Source organism: Balaenoptera acutorostrata, chromosome 5 (assembly GCF_949987535.1).
Source record: "Balaenoptera acutorostrata chromosome 5, mBalAcu1.1, whole genome shotgun sequence".
Classification (NCBI taxonomy): Eukaryota; Metazoa; Chordata; class Mammalia; order Artiodactyla; family Balaenopteridae; genus Balaenoptera; species Balaenoptera acutorostrata.
Window position 1 is genome coordinate 113,153,775 of NC_080068.1, and position 20,092 is coordinate 113,173,866.

Genomic DNA, 20,092 nt, shown 5'->3' on the forward strand with positions numbered 1-20,092 from the left:
GATTTAAAGTGATGTAAAATAGGTAAAGTCACTTCCTCAACTTTTCATAATATCTATTTTTTTTCCTTAATGGGCTCAGCTATACAATCAATAACTGAGATATAATTTGCAACACTGAATTCCAAGGGAAGTATTGTCTACATATCAACAGTTGTTTGCAAAAATAATTTATCCCTTAAATTAACCCACATTAGGACAAATTTACAAATGCTCCTGGGCTCTTAGTGGTTTGAAGTATGACAGAACACTTAAAAGAGAACTCTGATTATAAAATATAACAAGAACGTTTGCAAATTTTAACGAGCTTGCTGTTTCCATGCCAACTTCTCCCAAATGTGGAAATCATTAAAATAATTTTCTCACAATTTATTTCTTTCCATTGTGTTATATCCATTCCCTTTTCACAGGCAATACATTCAGTATCAAATGAGTAGTATATTCATTAGGGCTAAAGAGAAAGGCAAGAGTTAAGTAAATAAGAACATCAAATTAATATCCAGGCCTAAACGCTTTAGCAGAGCCAAAGAATCTGTTTAATCATTCAAGTCAACAAAGGTTAAGATAATAAAATAAACTTCTAAATGCTTTCCTTTTCTGGAACTTAATCTGTCTTGCTGAAGATGTTTTTAAGATGCTATCAGTTTTGCATAGTCCCAGCTGTTATGAAAATTTACTTGAATACACTGGGAAGAGAAAAGAATTTTATGAAAATAGTTAAGCAGAGCTCCTGGGTGGCTTATTGAAACTGTGAGAGCTCAGGATCATTTAAAACCAGCTGTTGGCTGATGATATTGAGACCAATAACCACTAAATCTTTTATTTATCAGGCCTCTGTGTTATTTGGCAAGGTGATGGTAGCCAACTGATTAGAAGATTATAGTCAAAAGATAACGTCATGATGCTTGTTCATTTTATTATTGCCTAAGTTTGACTAACAAATTTACCACAATTTCAGAACAACATAATACCTTAATTTAAAAAGACAGTATTAAACATTAAAATAGCTTTGCTTATTTTTAAGGCTATGTTTTTAAGTCACTAAGATAGAGAAAAGAAATCTGAGTCATTAACATCAAAGCCCAGGGCTGTGGTTCATGATGAGGGCAGAGGCCCTAATGAACTGGGCAACAAGCCCTCTTTAATAATGAAGGAGAGAGGGGTAGTAGTAGGGTGTGCAGACGACAATGGGAAAATCTTGGAGAGTCCTGAGTCTTTTACACTTGACATTCAGGTTCGGCTACTGATCAAGAAATATAACTCAATCTCTTTTGCAAAGAGAAGCTCAGAATAAAAGCAGGATCAACAAAATACCTTGTAGAACATGTAAGCACAGCATTATGAATTGAGGAAAACAGACTTCATTCATTTGGTTATCCTGAAGAAAAAAAGGCACTAAGAGCAAATATACCAGGATCTTGCTATTATACAATTTTCAAATTGGTGCCCTTGAGCTGGGAAGTGAAATTGTATCACAGCAAGCTTACTGGGTATCCTGACGTGCCTTGGACAAGGCTCAGCATTGCCCTGCCTCCCTGCTCCATGAGGAGAGATTCTAGGCTGTTGCTAAGTGGAATTCGTCCATTCCTTTGGTTTTTGGAAGGTTGGCACTCCATGAATTGTAAAGACTGTGACTGCCATGCTTGCAAAGGAAAAAGATGCACCTGTTTTCATTTGTGCTCCCCAACATTTTCAAGCTGATTCACAAAGGCACGAACTCTTAAAGTTGAAAAGAGTCCTAGCAACCATTTGGAGGCAGCTTGGCATTGTGGAAAGAGGGCAGAACTTGACATTTGTGTTTGAGTCCCAGCACTGTCTTTTGGTAGATGTGTGTGAGAGAACTAGATCAAGTCACTTAACCTGTGTGAGCTCAATCCTCATCAGAAAAAAAAAAAAGGTCATATTAAAATTTGTGCTACTAAATCACTTTTGAGTTACTTTTGAGGATACATGGAAAATGTAATTTGTGGGTACTGAGGCTTAAATCCTGGCTCTGCCACTGGCTGGCTCTGTTTTCTTAGAGGAAATATTTAAACTTTCTGAATCTTGGTTTCCTCATCTATTAAATGGAAATAATAAAAGTAACTATTTTATAGAGTTGTTGAAATAATACATATCTTCACAGAGTGGTTGGCATATTTTAAGAACTCAATAAAAATTATTTATCATTATTATTGATGTTATAAATTGAGCCATGGATATTTTGGTAAACTCTATTGGTTCACATTGAGGTTGATGACTATACCAACGACTTTATTGATAGGGAAGCAGCGTGACCCAGTGGGAGGAGCCCAAACCAGACGCTGAGAGAGCTGGGTTTGAATCCCATTTCTACCACTTAACAAATCATGTGAACTGGGCAATTTACTTTACCCCAGATTCTTCATGTGAAACTTGAGGAGAATAATCAGCTATGATCTGTTGAGGGCTTATTATAGATTTTTCATACATTATTTTATTTAATCCTCCTCATAACCATGGAGACAGTGGCAGTTAGAATTGATCCTTATCCAGCCTGACTCCAGCCCATGTGGATATAATCATCTCACTCTATTGTGTTCACTTTTCCTATATTTTCTTCCCTGATAATCTACTTTGCTGAACTGTAGTAAGGCTTAGAGATGATGTGTGTATCTTGCCTAGAAAGGTGTTCTGCAAGCTGTACGACTCTAAGTAATGAGCAATTGTAATTATTTCATGAGGTATCATTTCTCAGTCCAACTTTCGTTCAGTCTAGGAATCCCCCTACAGCTCCCTTACGGTGGGTCTTCAATCTCTGCTTGAATACAGAATAAAGGCTTAGCCTCAAAACTCTGTAATACAAACGTATGAGGATGAAATGAGAAAACTGAGCATGGGCATGGTAGCTGACAGCACAGAAAAAGCACCCTCCTAACCATATAGCTGAATGGCCTAACTGCTGAGGTGCAATGTTTGACTGCAAAAATGAACTGAAGATTAAGAGCAAATCTGTAATGACGTCTCTCCAAGAATCAAGGAGGCAAGTGCAATTCTAATGTCAGGATGCATCCATCTGTGGAAATCTAACCCTCAGTGTCTTGTAGAAGAAAACCAAATGATATCAATGGTTATTGCATTATACCTAAAATTGTAGGCTTGAAATTGGTTCAATGTACCCTGACAGAAAGCTCATGCCAAAAAAGTTAGCCATTTCTTCTGCATTAAATCATATGCCATCAACAGCATTCAAAGATAGTCAACTTTCCTACCATTTACTTTTAACTTCTTGCAATCTGACTTTCCCTCTCACTACTGAACAAAATGCACCCTCTTACAATCCCAAGATTCCAGAACACCAAATCCAAAAGTTTTTTTTTATAGATCTCATCCCTGTGGCTTTCTTTTAATTAAGAATGTTTTGTGGGCCACCCTCACTTTTTTTTTTAAAGTAGTTCTAGGGGACTTCATTGGTGGTGCAGTGGTTGGGAATCCGCCTGCCAGTGCAGGGGACACGGGTTCAAGCCCTGGTCCGGGAGGATCCCACATGCTGCAGAGCAGCTAAGCCCGTGTGCCACAACTACTGAGCTTGCGTGCCACAACTACTGAAGCCCACGCACCTAGAGCCCATGCTCTGCAACAAGAGAAGCCATCACAATCAGAAGCCCGTGCACTGCAACAAAGAGTAGCCCCTGCTCACCGCAACTAGAGAAAGCCCACAGGCAGCAATGAAGACCCAATGCAGCCAAAAATAAATGAATAAATAAATAAAGTAGTTCTGCCTACTGTTCAAACATTGCATGTCCTGGTTCTTCTTTTGAATGCTCACTCTCTTTTTCCGATGCTCCTTTTCAGCCCACTCCCTCAGGGTGGATATTTCCTTTTTTTTTTTTTAAGATTTTTTTTAAACTGATTAATTTAATTTATTTTTGGCTGCGCTAGGTCTTCGTTGCTGCGCAAAGGCTTTCTCTAGTTGCCGCAAGCGGGGGCTACTCTTCATTGCGGTGCGTGTGCTTCTCATTGTGGTGGATTCTCCTGGTGTGGAGCACGGGCTTTTGGCGTGCGGGCTTCAGTAGTTGTGCCTCGCGGGCTCAGTAGTTGTGGCACACGGGCTTAGTTGCTCTGTGGCATGTGGGATCTTCCCGGACCAGGGCTCAAACCCGGGTCCCCTGCATCAGCAGGCAGATTCTCAACTACTGCACCACCAGGGAAGCCCCAGTGTGGATATTTCTAAAGTGGTTCTATGTTCACTCTTTCACCCTCCACTTTTCTCCCTGGGGTCTCAATTCTTGCTCTGGGGGTGTTCAGCTACATAGCTGTTACCTCCAGCTGCAACACCACCTCAGAATTCTAGTCTCATATTTCCAACTGCTTGCTACATTATTCCAATGGAATAATTGGTCAAGATCGCAAATTCAGCATAATTAGGATTCAACTTATCATTTATCCTACTGACTCTCTTCTGGCCAACGTTATCAAGGAGTCAAGCCAGAAACCTCATCTCTAGCTTTACCTTCTTTTTCAACTTCAGCCCTTACATCCAATTAGCTATAAGACTTGTATTAAATTTTCACCTCAGTACCTTTTAATGTGACTCCCTGACTGCTTCTCTTCTTCTTTTTTTAAAAATTTAACATGATCACAACTTTAGCCATGGTCACAGATTTTGGATGTAAACCCAATGTAGATCAAATTCATCTCTCACCTCCTGCTTCAAGACTTCACTTTTGTCCATTTCTCCTCTACTAGTATCAACCCTGGTTTTCCCTCTTTGTCTGCTCAGGTTTTTGCTTGGTGCTTGTGGCAAACCCTATTGATGACATGATGCAACTTTCCTTTTGAATCCCATTGCCAACATACAGCTTTCTCCAATATTCTGGTGACCCCTTTGGAATTTCTGCTTTGGCTCACCAACTTAGCCCCTCTCCACTGCTGAGCTTCTCATTCTGATACTGAACTTTCTGCTCAGTGTGGCCCTGTGCCTCCAGTGATACCTGATGTTCCAGACTGAGCCCGCCCATCCCCTCTGCTCATCTCTCCACTGAGGACTGGACATTATTCTCATAGCCCAGACTTTTATGACCTTGTCCAGATGACTGACATAGTTTCCTGGTCTACTTGGTCTCCATGCTTTCAGTCTCTTCCAATTTCTTTCCATACTGGACACTATTACCTTATAGATTTTCATAAAGAACATCTGGTGGACTTCCTTGGTAGTCCAGTGGTTAAGACTCTGCATTCCCAATGCAGGGGACACAGGTTCGATCCATGGTCAGGGAACTAAGATCCCACATGCCGCATGGGCGCAGCCAAAAAAAAACCAAAAAAAAAACCCCAACAGAATCCCAGGCTCCTCCCTTCTCTGGGATTCAGGAAAAGAAAAAAAAAAAAAAATTGGTAATTACACTAAATAGTCTAGTGGTAATATACAGCAAATGATATACTCAAAACTCTTCAGTGGTTCCTTATTGCCCACCACACTAGACATTCAAAATGCTCCATGATGTAATTTCAATAAAAAAATTTCAGCCTTATATGATACAATCTTTCTATATTTAACCTATTCCCTTGGCAAATGGAATATTACTGTTCCTTAAATGAATCCTGTCATTTCCTGCTTGTATAGTATTGTATGAACTATTTCTTCTTCCTGGAATGTTTAATGTCTTGCTCTTCATCTAAGCTTTTAAAGATTACCCATGTATCAAGTCCTAGCTCAAGTGTCACCTTTTCTGCAGTTATTTTTTAAAATGGAAGAATGTTCAATTACCTAGCATCTCTTAGTATGGCTATTTAAGGCATATAACATAATACCACATAGTTTCCTTATCAGGCACCCATGAGATTATCAGCTGCCTGAGGGCAGTAATGATGAGATAATATTTTACTCTAACATTCAACAAATATTCATTAAGTCCTTACTGTTCTGGTGATAGAGGTATGAACAAGACAGACGGAAGTCCTTGCTCTCATGGAGTTTTTGTTTTAAGGAGAGGCATGTTTTACAGATAAGAAGCAACTAAATAAACAAACAAAATAGGATAATCTCAGATTTAGATTGGGTAGTTAGGGAAGTTCTCCCCAAAGAGGTATTTGAGAGAAAAATCTCAATGATAAGAAGAACCCAATCATAAGACCAGAAAAGAGCAAATAGAAAGTCATCAAGTCGGGAGTGTGTTGTGTTTAAAGAACACGTGGATGACAGAGTGGCTGGAGCATAGTGGGTGGAGGGGAAGACTAGTTCGAGATGAGGTTATAGAGGTAAGCAAGGGCCAGATCTTGGAGGCCAAGCAAGGTGATTTGGATTTCATTCTAAGGTTTAAAACAGGGAGTAACATAATCTAATTTACAGCATAAAATGGTCTCTGGTTGCTGTTTAGGCAATGGATTGTACACGGTAAGAGTGGAAGCAGGATTAATTGGAAGACTACTGCAGTGATCAAGAACATGAGATGAGAATAGGTTGAATTTGCTGATAGTAGAAGAGAGAGACAAGTGGACCCATTTATAGTCTCTATAGTATTAAGTAGGGTACCTTAAACATGGTAGACGCTCAATATATATTGATAAATATATGTCCAAGTGTTTCAAGATAGTTTCACCTTCTTAATTTGCATTTTATCTTCAAATTTTTCCTGCTTTGATTCACATAATATGGCTTAATATATTCCTGTCTGGCACTCGGCGAGCCAAAAACAAAACAAAAAAGAAACGAAAAAAGAAGGACCTCATGTTCAAGAAAACAGCATAGATCCCAGTGGAAAGTCAGTTAACAAAGAACTAAAATGATGTAAGGTCATATTGTTAAGTTAATTATGGAAAGAAATAAATTACTTGGAACAAATGGTAAAAAGTGGATTTCAAAAATCTATGATAGGATGAAAATGGAAATGGTATTCAAATACAAAGATCTACATTTTAAAAAAGAGAGCCTCTGTCAGCATCAGCTGGAACAGTGTGCCCAAAGAGGATGTGGGTGAAGTTAATTTTCATTAAAATTGAAGACTTTTCCAGTTCTAACTAACTTTTGATTTTTCTGGAAATGTAAAATCTTCATTTTGCCATCTTGATATGTGAATTTCCTAATAGGTAGCTGACACTACTTATATTAAAATTCTAAGATCACTGAATGTGACCTGCCTTGTTTGTAAATTAGGAATCTGAGAAAAGACCGGCAATTCGGTAAGTTCTCATGCTCACATTCATGTATACTTCCCAGGACATTTAAATTTTTATCCATAAAGATTCATCCTACATTATGAATTCAATCCAAATTCCTTCAATACAAAGCTAAATCCAAATGAAAATGGGATCAATATTTGCCACTTTCCAGCTAAAATGCTAAGTGGCCCCTGAATCGTGTGAAACTTGGCCCCAGTCAGTGTGAAAACTGGCTGAAATCTGTATGAAAGGCAGTCTGGGTTCGTCAAAGTAGTTCATGAACTTTGGCCACACTTGCAAGGAACCTGGTCCAAGTCTTAGTTTGTAATGCAACATGAAACCAGGTGAATTGCACATGGTTTCGGGTTTCCTCCTGGAAATTTGGCCTAGCTTTATAATCAATCATCACTTTTTGGAACGATGAAAGCCAACACACCTTTTTGAAACTGAGGACTGTGTGCACACTGATGACAGCTAAGCTGTGAACCACCCTTTCACTTCCTTTGCCAAAAGACGATTTCTCAGAATAGAAACAGTTTCCCTCTTACCTGGAAAGGGCAAGTTGAGTGATTTTGATATTGCATGTAGAAAGAAATAATACTCAATACATGGAGACATGCCATGTGAAATAATCACCACATACGGAGCAAGTGGCTACATTCTAATCATTTAGGGTTATGAGAATTTTATTCCATTCACATCCATGACAGATATCGTGATGTTTAATCTCCTTGACCATTAAGATAAACTTTGAACTGGTCATCAGATAGAATAACTGCCACTGTGACTATGCTGATACATGGTCATTATCTCCATATGAAGAAATGGCCAAAGAATAGAAAGGAAAGGAAATCATAGCATAATTTTCATCTAGTTTAATAAACAGGAGGGATAAGGCTACAAACTTTTCAAGTTTGCATGGACTACATCTTTTGCAATAAAACCTCTACTGCGGTGTAAATGAATCCAATAATTAACTTCACAGACTGCGTTTTACAAAAAACCTACACAGTGTCTGTTTTCAACCTGAAAGTTTTCAATGTGCTTTTCCACTGTAAGAAAGGACTCTCTTCAACCAAATACTCACTTTTGTGCATAGTGACACGAGAAAATTGAGAGGTATGTCTGCACAGAGCCACTACATCATTGGAACAGTATGTCTGAACATTTGGGTAATAAGGCACAGATGTGAAGCAGAGGACTTGGCACTACCAAGGTAACAATCGTGTTATAATGGTTAAAAGAGCCACATTTGAGAAGAATAAAAGAATAAAAGAATGCCCCTCCTCCCTGGAATGTTAAATTATATTACACCTTTTATCTGCTTAAAAATGGATAAAGAATAAGAAATTCAAATAAGTATTATTCAAACTTATAATGAATAAAAATATAAAATGCATTAATATTTTCATCTATAATACAACATATTTATGCAATAGCACATAAAGTTTAACTGCAGAAAGAGGCCAAATTCAATAGGAATCCACGTGGCCTCTATATCACAAAACAACGCATACTAATCTGAAGGACCCAATAGTCAATGGAAGGGTGGTGGTTGCTGACTTTTAGTAGTGATTCTGGCCCTTAATCAGTAGGAATCATTATTGTAGAGTGTTCTATTTACAGGTATCAAGTTAGGATAATGCAACAAGATACAAACATTAGTTACAATTAAGGCTATTTCAGTTATAAGTGGTATGGTATTTTTGTCAGCCATTACTAAACCACATGACACAAAGGCAGTTATGAAGCCAGGGCTACTTTAATTCAATGAGTTTGGAGCTGAAAACTATTAATAATTTTCTGCCCAGGATTGGAAGAGTATAACTTACCCGAGGTCCCTGATCGCCCTGTTCTCCCTGTAGAGTAGGAAAATGAGAAGATAGTTTTAGAACAAAGTCTGTAGATGCTCATTAAAAAGATCTAAATGTAACATAGTATAAGTCACACCAGTATGGATTTCCACTAATTTAATTTGTTCCTGCTACACATTTTCTTACCTTATCACCTTTTGGACCAGGAGGGCCCTGAAATAAAGAGAAAAAAAAACATATTTTAAATAAATTTCAAAATATATTGTAGCTTAAATAGATAGGCTAGGGTTAGTCACAAGATTCATGCAAAGGGCACAGAGTTGTACCTGTCAGTGAGGTTTCTCAAGGAATTTTAGGTTCTAAACTATACTTGTAATATGGTTAGAATGTGAAAATGGTATTATATACATAAACAGGAAAGTATACATAAGTATATAATATGCTGAGTAAATTTTCACAAACTAAACACACCTAATGAAAGTAGAGCCCAGCTAAAGGAACCCAGAAGCCCCTGTTGTGATGTTCCTTGTTACTGCTTGCCACCAATAGTAATCACTATTCTGACCTCTGGCAGAATAGATTAGTTTACCTGCTTTTGTACTTTATATAAATGTACTTATATAAACGGAATCATCCATTATGTGTTTAGCTTCTTTTGCTTAGTATGTGTGAAATTCATGCAAAATCTTGTGTGTAGTTGTAGATTGTTTGTTTTTACTGATTTATAATATTCCACTGTGTGAATAAACAATTATTTATTTATTTATTTATCCTACTGTTAACGTCCATTTGTTTCCAGGAGTTTTTGGGTCTTGGTTATTACAAATAGTGCTGCAATAAACATCCTAGTATATGTGTGTCGGTGAAAAATTGAATACATTTCTGTTGGGTGTATATCTAGGAGTGGAATTGTTACATTATAGAGAATACATACGTTTGGATTATTAGTTAGTAGATATTGCCAAATAGTTTTTCAATGTGGTTAACAATTATACTTCCATCAGCAATGTATGAGAATTTTCAGTTCCTCTATATCATCACCAATACTTGCTATTTTCCATCTTTTTCATTTTAGACATTCTGGTGGGAGGTGTAGTAGTTTCACACAGTGTTTGAATTTGTACTTCTCCAGTAATTAAGTTGAACTCCTTTTAATAAATGTATTGGCCATTTTGCATCCTATCCCGTAAAGTATCTGTTCACATCATTTTCTATTGAGTTGTCCTATTATTTGCTAGAGTTCTTTATATATTATACATTGTATTGACAGATAGATAGACAGATAGGAGTTCTTTACACACTCTGAATATGAATCTTTTGTCAGAAAAGGATATATTTATTGCAAACATATTCTCCCATGCTGCATATTGTGTTTACATTCTCTTAAAGATGTTTTTGATGAATAGAAGTTCTTAAACTCAATTTAACACTTTTCCTCTTTATGATTATCTCTTTTATTGTTCCACTTAAGAAATCTTTGCCTCCTTCAAGGTCATAAAGAGGTTCTTCTATGTTTGTTCTCAAAGCTAAAAGCTTTATTATTTTATCTTTCATATCTAGATCTGAATTCATGGAGAACTGATTTTGTGAATGACGTGAGGTTAAAGTCAAGATGCTTTTTTTCCCCGTGTGGATATCAAATTAACCCAATACCATTTATTGAAAATGCCTCTTTTCCCCATCACAGTACAGTGTTACCTTTGTCATAAATCAGATAACCATACATATGTGGGTCTTTTAGGAAATTTCTATTTTGTTGGACAGCTGTCTATTCTTAAGCCACACTGAGATTTTCTTTACTTTTGAACAAAAATACTAGCAGGAAACATGAATTCTAGAGGCATCAGTATTTTTTTTTCCTAGCTCTTAAAGATGAAGTCATGTCTCAGGGCTCAGCCCACCTGCAGAAGTGGAGCATTTCAGAGTTACCTTCAATCTCTCACCTTCTTTTTTAGCAGGGTTGGGAGACAAGGACAAGTCTAGACAGGAGTAAAGCCAAGGTCCTAACAAAGTACCCCTTCTGAGGTCCCAGTGGGGACCGCTATCTCACTTCAGGTGGGAATGTAAGAATGCTCCACCTACCAAAATACCTGCTGCTAAACACCAGTTACAAAGGAACTGTACCAAATTCCCATTCTCAGTTGCAGCAATTCTAACAGCTGTGAGGTTATCATGACATTAACAATAACAGGAACATCATGTCTCATATTTTGTATATTTTACCATCAGCAAAGAACTTTCACCTGTTACTGCATTTCATCTTCTCCCAACCTAATGAGCAAAGTTTTATGATATTTCTTTTACAGACGCCAGAAATAAAACTCAAAGATTATCAAGGTTACGCCTCTTGTAAATGAGTTAGCCAGGACTTTAAGCTAGTCTGTGTGACTTTAAATGCAGTGGATTGCAATGCTAAGTGTTAGGGCACAGCTCTAGAACTAGATTCTCAGGAAGACTGATGGCCATGTATCTGGTGCCTGCTTTCAACAGGTGCCCTCTTGAATGCCTCCCAATTGCCTTTTTCTTTTTTTTTTTCTTTCTTTCTTTTTTTTTTGGCAGAGCCACACAGCTTACAGGATCTTATTTCCCCAACCAGGGATCGAACATGCCCCCTGCTGTGGAAGCACGGAGTTCTAACCACTGGACCGCCAGGGAATTTCCTCAGTTGCCTTTTTCATAGTGTCATGGACAGTGGCCTCAACATCTCAAGTTCAAAATGCAGGAAAGAGGAATTGTAGAGCATCTGGGAGAGGGAGAGGGGGCCAAGATAATGGAATCAACTAAACAAATCCTTTTCTTTCTTAACCCCCCAAATAATTTTGCCATTAAAAAGGGGAGCTAAGAGAATTATTTTTCTTAATGTTTTCAGCGAATCAAGTAGTGAGTCATGAGTACAGTCTGTCTGTGTACCTCCGTAAAATTAAGTTTAAGAAATTTATTGGTCATTCTCGACACGCACAGAATGCTCACTAATGCTCTACAAGTAGGATTTTATTTTTGGTGGGGCAGAGTCAACCCAAAGAAAAGAATGAGAGGACACCTACCATCAAGTTAAGAAATGCAGTGGAGATTCTGGTCTTGATTTAATTAAGTAGCATGTTGTTTAACTCTAATTAGATCTTTATATACATTTGGTGAATGCCTATAAAGAGTTTGGCAATGTTCTAAGCACTGGTAGAGGATATGGTGTGACATGCTGATTTAGAAAAGCTAAACAGGCTGTTCTAGAAAAGCCAAATAGCCTGTTGCCAAAGTCAAACACTTCTCCTATACTGGTGTTAAGCAAAATGACCCCTAGAAAACCCAGCTACTGTAAGGTCACTTACAATTACTGTGGACTTGTCCCCAGCCCCTCTCCCCTACGCCCATCAAAAGCTTCCCCTCTTTAAAGTTTAGTTTGCTTTTGCTTGTGAGATTTCAGAGGCCGAGGCTCTCGTTGTACCAGTCCCCCAAAGGGACTTTGTTAGGTGATATGGCATGTTTGAGGTCAAAGCTTTTATGAAATTATTTTACAGTGGGGAACAGAGATGAGTCTTTTCCCCAAAGTCCAATTACTAATGCTAAAGCCACATGTGTCCTCTAGAGCTCTTTAGACAGCTTGCCATAAGCAAGGATGCTTAATTCATGAACACATGAAAATTTGCATTTGCAACTGAGTAATAAATACTGCTGCTTCAAAAGGGGGTATTTTTGAGTAGACAGAATGGCGTCCTGGCACCTGCCAGCTCAAGGCAGAACCGAAGCAGAGGTCAACCTCCATCCACAGCTGTGGCGGCTGCTTCGGACAATCCAGGCCCCACTTGTGCTCTCGGGTTTAATGGCAGGTGTTTTCTTCTGCTCTGAGTAAAATCCACTCTTATTTCTAAGCTGGACCCTTTCACTGCAAACATGGGTTAAACATGTGGAAAAACGTGAGCTACCTTACTAAGCACAGATAGTATTTCAAAATTTGGGAGCCATGATTCTTTTTAAAGTCAAAACATTACAATCGAAAGAAAGGTTTCTTTGATTATTAACTTTTAAAATTAAAGCTGGGGCATGATTTAAGTTATTATTATTATTATTATTTTGGTCTTTAGAGTAAAGCAAAACAAAACTCTCTGGTATTAACTATAGGATAGGCAGCAATACAAATTAATGAATTATTTGAATCAGAGAGTATTTTACCCTGGCATTTTGCTGCTTCCAACTACACCAAGTTAACGATCTAATATTCAGTGGACATATATGTTGTCCAGGTATCAGTATCAGTGGCTGGTTGTTAACTATTTGAAGGTAAAAGCCTGTTGCTAAAACAAGGTTGAGGTCAATGGGAAGGAAATATGGTAAAATTACTGGTCACAATTAAGTGAATAGTGAGTCACAGCCTTATATGAGGCTTCTTTTAGGAGTTCTGTCCTTCTGGCCTGGTCTAGTATGTTGGAGTCAGATCTTTTATAATGTCCACTTTAATAAATAAATAAGAATATTTGAAATGATCTTTCTAATTATTTTTACATAATTAGCTCTAATTACATAAATTTCAAAAGTGCTAACAACGTCTTTATTATTAGTGTTGTAGTAGTTGGAGAGTTTCTTTTAGAGTGTTGTTAAAGTGTTATTAATTTACTACCAAAGTATTTATAAATTTCAGTGGCAAACTTCAAATTAGCTCCTATTCAAATGACTTCAAATACAGAACTTAGTAGCAACCTATTTGTATCAAGCCTTTAATGTGGGCCTATAATAATTTTAGTCTCCTGAATTCTATTTCTATCCAAACAACTAAGGTTTTAGCTCTTTTTCCATGCACTATTATCTATTTCAATTAAATGATAAAAACCAAATTAAAAGCACAGGAATAAGAGGAACAATAAATGAGATTCAGGAAAATATTGGATTTCAATCTACATAAAAGTAATTGAAATATAGCTGGAAAAGACAGATATACTCATAGGGGTTGGATGGCCCAATAAAGGACTTTTACTCACCAGAACTGTAAATTTTGTCTACCTTGAACTGGCAACAGCTAAAAAGGGAATGATTTTTACAAGACGGCAATCATGAAAACAAAATTAAATTCCGCTAAAGGTAGAAAAATGGAAAGGGAGCAAACCCTGGAAACTCCTGACAGCCAGAGCTGCTGAAATATGAATGAAGTTATGATTTCTATCCCAGAAAAGTGTAGATAATTTGTATTTTTGAAATATAACAATTCTTGTGCTGATGAATCTTTGCATTCCTGTAGAATTATGAGGAAATGCAAGTTTCATATTCTAAGCATTTATGGCCAACTATCAGCCAGGCAATGTGCTCTGAGTCTGGAGGATGGACATGTAAATATAATTATAACTAGTGGAATAAATGCTGTGTTGTAGGAGTACAGAGAGGAATGAAGGTAGGAGAGCAGGAATTAAAAAGATGACATTGGAACTGGCTCTTGAAAGTTGGCTGAGATAAGGGGGACTGGGGAGGAGTGAGGCTGTTCAGGCAGAAGGGATGAATGTGCAGACGTGTGAGAGGACATCCTGACATCAGATGAGGAGTTCAGAGTGGAAAGAACATATGTGGTGTGGAGAGTGGAGATGGGGAATAGCAGGAAAGAGATTTGGGAAGACCGGCTAACAATACCCAGGTCCCTGGGCTGGATTCTGTCATCGATTTAACAAGGGGGTGCTGAGATCAAGTGTGCCTTATGGAACTCAGAGAGCATGGAATGCTATTCTTCTTAGGAAGTTGTTGCCTTGGTCCAAGGGAGAGATGGCGAAGATCTGAATTAAGATCACGACAATCAGGACACAGGAAAAGTTCTAGATTTATGAGACATTTCTGAGGCAGAACCAACAGCAAAGTTAACTGATTGGACACGGGGGCCATTGACATGGTTGAAGAAGTTCTGTTCACCTGAAGTTCACAGTTTAGTGCATTTGAAGGAAAGTGTTGGCCTAAGCTGATTCAATCCTGATAAACACAGCAGCTCCAGAGCCAAGTGAACCATATAAAGTGTGAAATCTAGTTTTAGGGATGTTTTTCAAATCCAAGCAGAGTATTAGCAGATTTGGCTGACCTGATCAGAAATAGCTGAGAGAGAGAGAGAGAGAGAGAATTCTCTATCATCATCACTGTTGGGTAAAAGGAGCATGGGTGATAATACAATATGGCGGCCATACTGTGCTGCCACCATGCAGAAGCCATCCTTCTTCTAATGTTAACTTATGAATAAAGTACATTCCCTTCCTCTGCTTTTTAAACTGTAAACTTAACATGGAATTACTATATTTTAAAAGCCATAATTTCCTTAATTTTTTAGGGATAAAGAAGACAGAGTCTGCTGCACGGCCATTCTCTAGAAGCACAGCACAACCTCAGTAGCCACTGCATGTTTGATGTCTATGTGCTCAGGCACCCTTGCAAACATTATTTTATCAATATTCAAAGTGTCCCAGGGAGGAAGGGAACACAAAGTATCCAATGTTCCCTTGAACAGTAGGATAGAAGCCTCAGTTCTACTGATGGCAAGATACGTCCCTGACTGTATCATTAACTTGGCCCATTGTGCCAATGAGATAGATACTCAAATCATATAGGTACAAAGAAACTGAATTTGGTACCTTGGTTCTTAGCATGTATCTGAAACTGCACAAAATCATACTGCAAATAGTATTAGCAATGGAAAAATCTACTATTTAGTGGAAAAATAGGGACCCTAGCTATTTACATGTGGATAAATCTACCTTGCTTCTGAATAAAGTGCAGTTAGCATAGGTTCACCTCTAACTAAAATGTGAACATGTGTTCTTCCAAGTGTATACCTCAACCTTGAACTCATATATATCATTTTCTGTTTTACTGGCATAATATATTTTTAGGGACATTTCTTTCTCAAATCACCAATTTTTTTGTTTGTTTGTTTCACAGACTTCCAACTTTGCAAATAACTTCAGTTAGTAATGTGTAAATTTAAAGCTTTTTATGGAAAACCTAACATGAAAATGTAGGAGTTCCTATACATAAGTATAGATCAGTGTGTGTGTTTGTGTGTGTGTGCTTCTGTATAATTTCTTTTCAAATGCTACAGAAAAGAGTAAAAAATAAAAAGGAAAGTATAATTTGGGGGAATTATTTTAAAATAAAATACATAAATTATCTTGGTGATTAAGAGCTCAAGGTTTAGAATCAAACAGATCCAGACTGAAATCCTGGTTGTGATCACCTGTGTGATCTTTAGCCGATTAATTAATCTCTTTGAGCCTCAGTTTCTTCATCTGAAAAATGGGGAAAGCAATGCTTACTCTTTGCTTAAATGAAACACTGTCCACAAAGCAACTTGTAGAATGCCTGATCTACTAATGGTAATGATTTTGAAGCACACACTCAATATTTTAAATATTTTAACCATGCTAAACATAAAATTAAATTTCTTTTTCAGACACTTGACCTGAGGATGAAGAAAGTAAGTATATTGATTTCCTAAAATCACAAGGCAATGCGGTGAGAAATGTATTAGGTGGAAGGTTGAAAACATTTCAAGAATATGTGGGTTTGATATAGTTTACTTCAATGTACAGGAAATATTACCAAACGAAACAAAGCAAAACAAAAACACTTAATTGTTGTTTTAACCATACTACTTTAATGACTAAACAAGACTAAACTTTAGGCCCTGTAACTACCTAGTCGCCCCTAGCATACAGTAGATAATCAATTCTCGCTGAATCAAAACACCCAGAAAGACAAGAATGCAATAAAACTCTCCGTGTTCAAAGCAGCAACATATAAAAGAAATATACAAGAACCAGATTCAATGTTGCTGCAGAAGAACCGTGTTTATTATAGTGTCAAACTCTGCTAAGCCAGGGAAGGGAATTACAGCTATAAACAGATTTATAGCTTCAGACTTTACACCTTTCGTTTTGCATTGAAGATTAAAAGAAACCAAGCAGAAAAGGGGGTCGGTACAAACAGAAATTTAAAATATCAAAACCAGCCCCACTTATTGAGAAGCTAATTTTTACAGCTCTTATTTTCTGGTCATTTTCTGTAGTAAGATGGTAACTATAAGTTCTTTTGTGATGTCAGCTTGAGCCTTGAACGAGGGACTATACGTACCCATGATCATTCTTAAATCATAAGCAGCTGCCATAAGGAAACAATTAGTGAGGTCTAGCACTAAAAGAAAATTTAGAAAAACCAAACATTAAAAAAGGACTCTTGAAAGTTAGGCTGATGTAGCTCAATGGAGTTAAGGGCTTATAAAACAGCAGGAATCAGGGAAGCTCATTCTGGCTTTCTTTTCTAACGCAATACAAATCAAAGACAGCCAAATTACTTCTCCTGCCAATCATAACCAAGAGGTCCCTTCTTTCTAGAATCATTCCTTACATCTAAATATTTTAAAAGATTGCTAAAACTTTTTATTTGTTTAACTTTGCTTTTTTTTTTTAAACTTATTTTTAAGAGGTCAAATAAAATGAACCCCATGGTGAAAGACTTGGAATCCTAAACATTCCTTTTGTCGAAAGAAAGTATCAACTTGCTCTCTAAATGCCCATAGTAGCCCCTGTGATTTTACAGCTAATGGTGTAAACTATCCTATAATACTCTTAGTGTCCTCAATATAATTCAAATGCATTCAGAGGTAACATCCATCTTTAAACCTGGAGTTTAATTTACAATAATCTATTTCTTCATGTTGCCTACTATACTGCCCCCAAATAATTTTTCCCAGACTATTTAAGAAAGCCTGGTTTGAAGGTCACTTTGATTCTTGACTTCACTTGTAGTATCTCATAGCGCAATATCGATTTTGTGCAGGGCAACTGAATACAATCCAGGGATGAGGGTAGGATGTCCCCTTTGAGTCTAACGAGATACACAGAAGGGATGGAAAAAACAACTGTCAGATGAGTCTGGGAGATCCTGAATCTCAGGGTTCCTCTGTGGTTCCTGAGCTTCCTATGTAAATTAGAAGCTCAATCTCCCTCATTCTCAGCTGATGATTAAACAGAGCAAAAGCTTTAATGTAAGCTTCTACAACTACCACACTCTCCATCTCCAGATTTTCTTGTATCTTCATGTCCTCTCTCCTGGGAGTGAAGGGACTATCATACCTATTCTCCCCACCCTCGCCCTGCTCTTCAATGTTGCTCTCACTTGTCTCTTTAACAAGTTCTCTTGGCTTAATTTCCAAAATATACAAATAGCTCACACAACTCAACAGCAAAAAAACAAACAACCCAATCAAAAACTGGGCAGAAGACCTAAACAAACATTTCTCCAAAGAAGAAATACAAATGGCCAAGAGGCACATGAAAAGCTGCTCAACATCACTAATTATTAGAGAAATGCAAATCAAAACTACAATGAGGTACCACCTCACACTGGTCAGAATGGCCATTATTAAAAATTCTGCAAATAACAAATGCTGGAGAGTATGTAGAGAAAAGGGAACCCTCCTACACTGTTGGTGAGAATGTAAGTTGGTACAGTCATTATGGAAAACAGTACGGAGGTTCCTCAGAAAACTAAAAATAGAATTACCATAATGATCCAGCAATCCCACTCCTAGGCAAAAATCCAGACAAAACTCTAATCCCAAAAGATACAAGCACCGCTATGGTCATAGCAGCACTACTCACAATAGACAAGACATGGAAACAACTTAAATGTCCATCGACAGATGAATGGACAAAGAAGATGTGGTACATATATTCAATGGAATACTATTCAGCCATAAAAAAGAACAAAATAATGCCATTTGCAGCAACATGGTTGCAACTGGTGATTATCATACAAAGTGAAGTAAGTCAGAAAGAGAAAGACAAATATCATATGATATCATTTATATGTGGAATCTAAAATATGATACAAATGAACCTGTCTATGAAACAGAAACAGACTTACGGACATAGAGAACAGACTTGTGGTTGCCAGGGCGGAGGGGGTTGCGGGGGGATGGAGTGGGAGGCTGGGGTGAGCAGATGTGAGCTATTATATATGGAATGCATAAACAACGAGGTCCTACTGCATAGCCCAGAGAACTATATTCAGTATCCTATGATAAACAATAATGGAAAAGAATATACATATATATAAAAGAATTGTATATATATGTATAACTGAATCGCTTTGCTGTACAGCAGAAATTAATACAACATTGTAAATAAACTATACTTCAATAAAGAGTCATAAAATAAAACAAAATAAACCCCATTACGGTTCCCTTGGATTCTTCTCCTTGGTCTCCAAACACATTCATTCCCCCTCTCCTAAAGCCAAAGGAAAGAAAAGTTGCCTTTGCCCTCCATTCCCCCATTCTAAGGTCGTGACTTCTTACCATCTCCATTGAACTTCCCTACGTAATAGACTGGTCACAGAAAGAAAGGAAATTGAATTTGAGGGAAGAGAAAGTAAGTAGCAGAGTAGAAGGCATATTTTTACATTCTAGCTTTGGGGAAAATAAAGTAACATGAGTTGAAATACATATTCGTCTTGAGGGCATTTCTTTCCATTAGGAAGAAGAAAGCGGAGCTATGGGAAGGGAAACTGCTGAGCCAGTCACTGGGGCCCTGGAAAGGAGTCACCCTGGGCTAAACTAAAACTAAATAAACCACAGCTTTGAGGAGGGAGGGTTGACAAAGCCCATAAATGTCAAGATTGCCCAGATTTGTTTCTAAACCTTTTGTCTTTTCACTTTACTCCCTTCATCAGCTATCAAATATACTATTTGGCTTTACCTATTACCTGAATTATGTCCTAAATTCTTTTCCAAGCTGCAATCCTGCATTCTCAACTGCTCACCAGATGTCTAAGCCAAGAGAGGCCATCATCAGCTCAAACTCAACATTTTCCAACCAAACTTCTCAGTTTCTACTGCAAGCCAATCATGACTTCTGACTTCCCTATTTTTGTTTAACACACTGCTACTCCTGCAAGCCTAAAAGCTCAGTGTTACGTTTGATTCAGTAAATAGGATCTGTTGACAAGTCCTATATTCATTCTCCCCAAAATCCTTTGAATATAGCTTTCCATGTTTGTTGCTAGTACCCTTGTGCCTGGAAAACAAGAATTGTCTATAAGCATCTTTGGTCTTCCTTTACTCTACTTCCTCTTACATTCTTTTGGCAGGCTATGTTTTCTAAAGTGCATTTCTAAACATATCATTTCTCAGCTCAAAAAACATC

General features: G+C 37.6%; 1 protein-coding gene across 1 annotated transcript in view; it reads right to left on the reverse strand.

The window, feature by feature from the left end:
* Positions 1-20,092, reverse strand: part of COL25A1 (collagen type XXV alpha 1 chain) — a 481,522-nt gene that overhangs the window by 149,090 nt on the left and 312,340 nt on the right. The window contains exons 6-7 of the mRNA XM_007191014.3: positions 9,117-9,143; positions 8,949-8,975 (exon numbers count right to left, since the gene is read on the reverse strand). Coding sequence (XP_007191076.1) covers positions 8,949-8,975; positions 9,117-9,143 — 54 coding nt within the window. The remainder of the gene's footprint in view (positions 1-8,948; positions 8,976-9,116; positions 9,144-20,092) is intronic.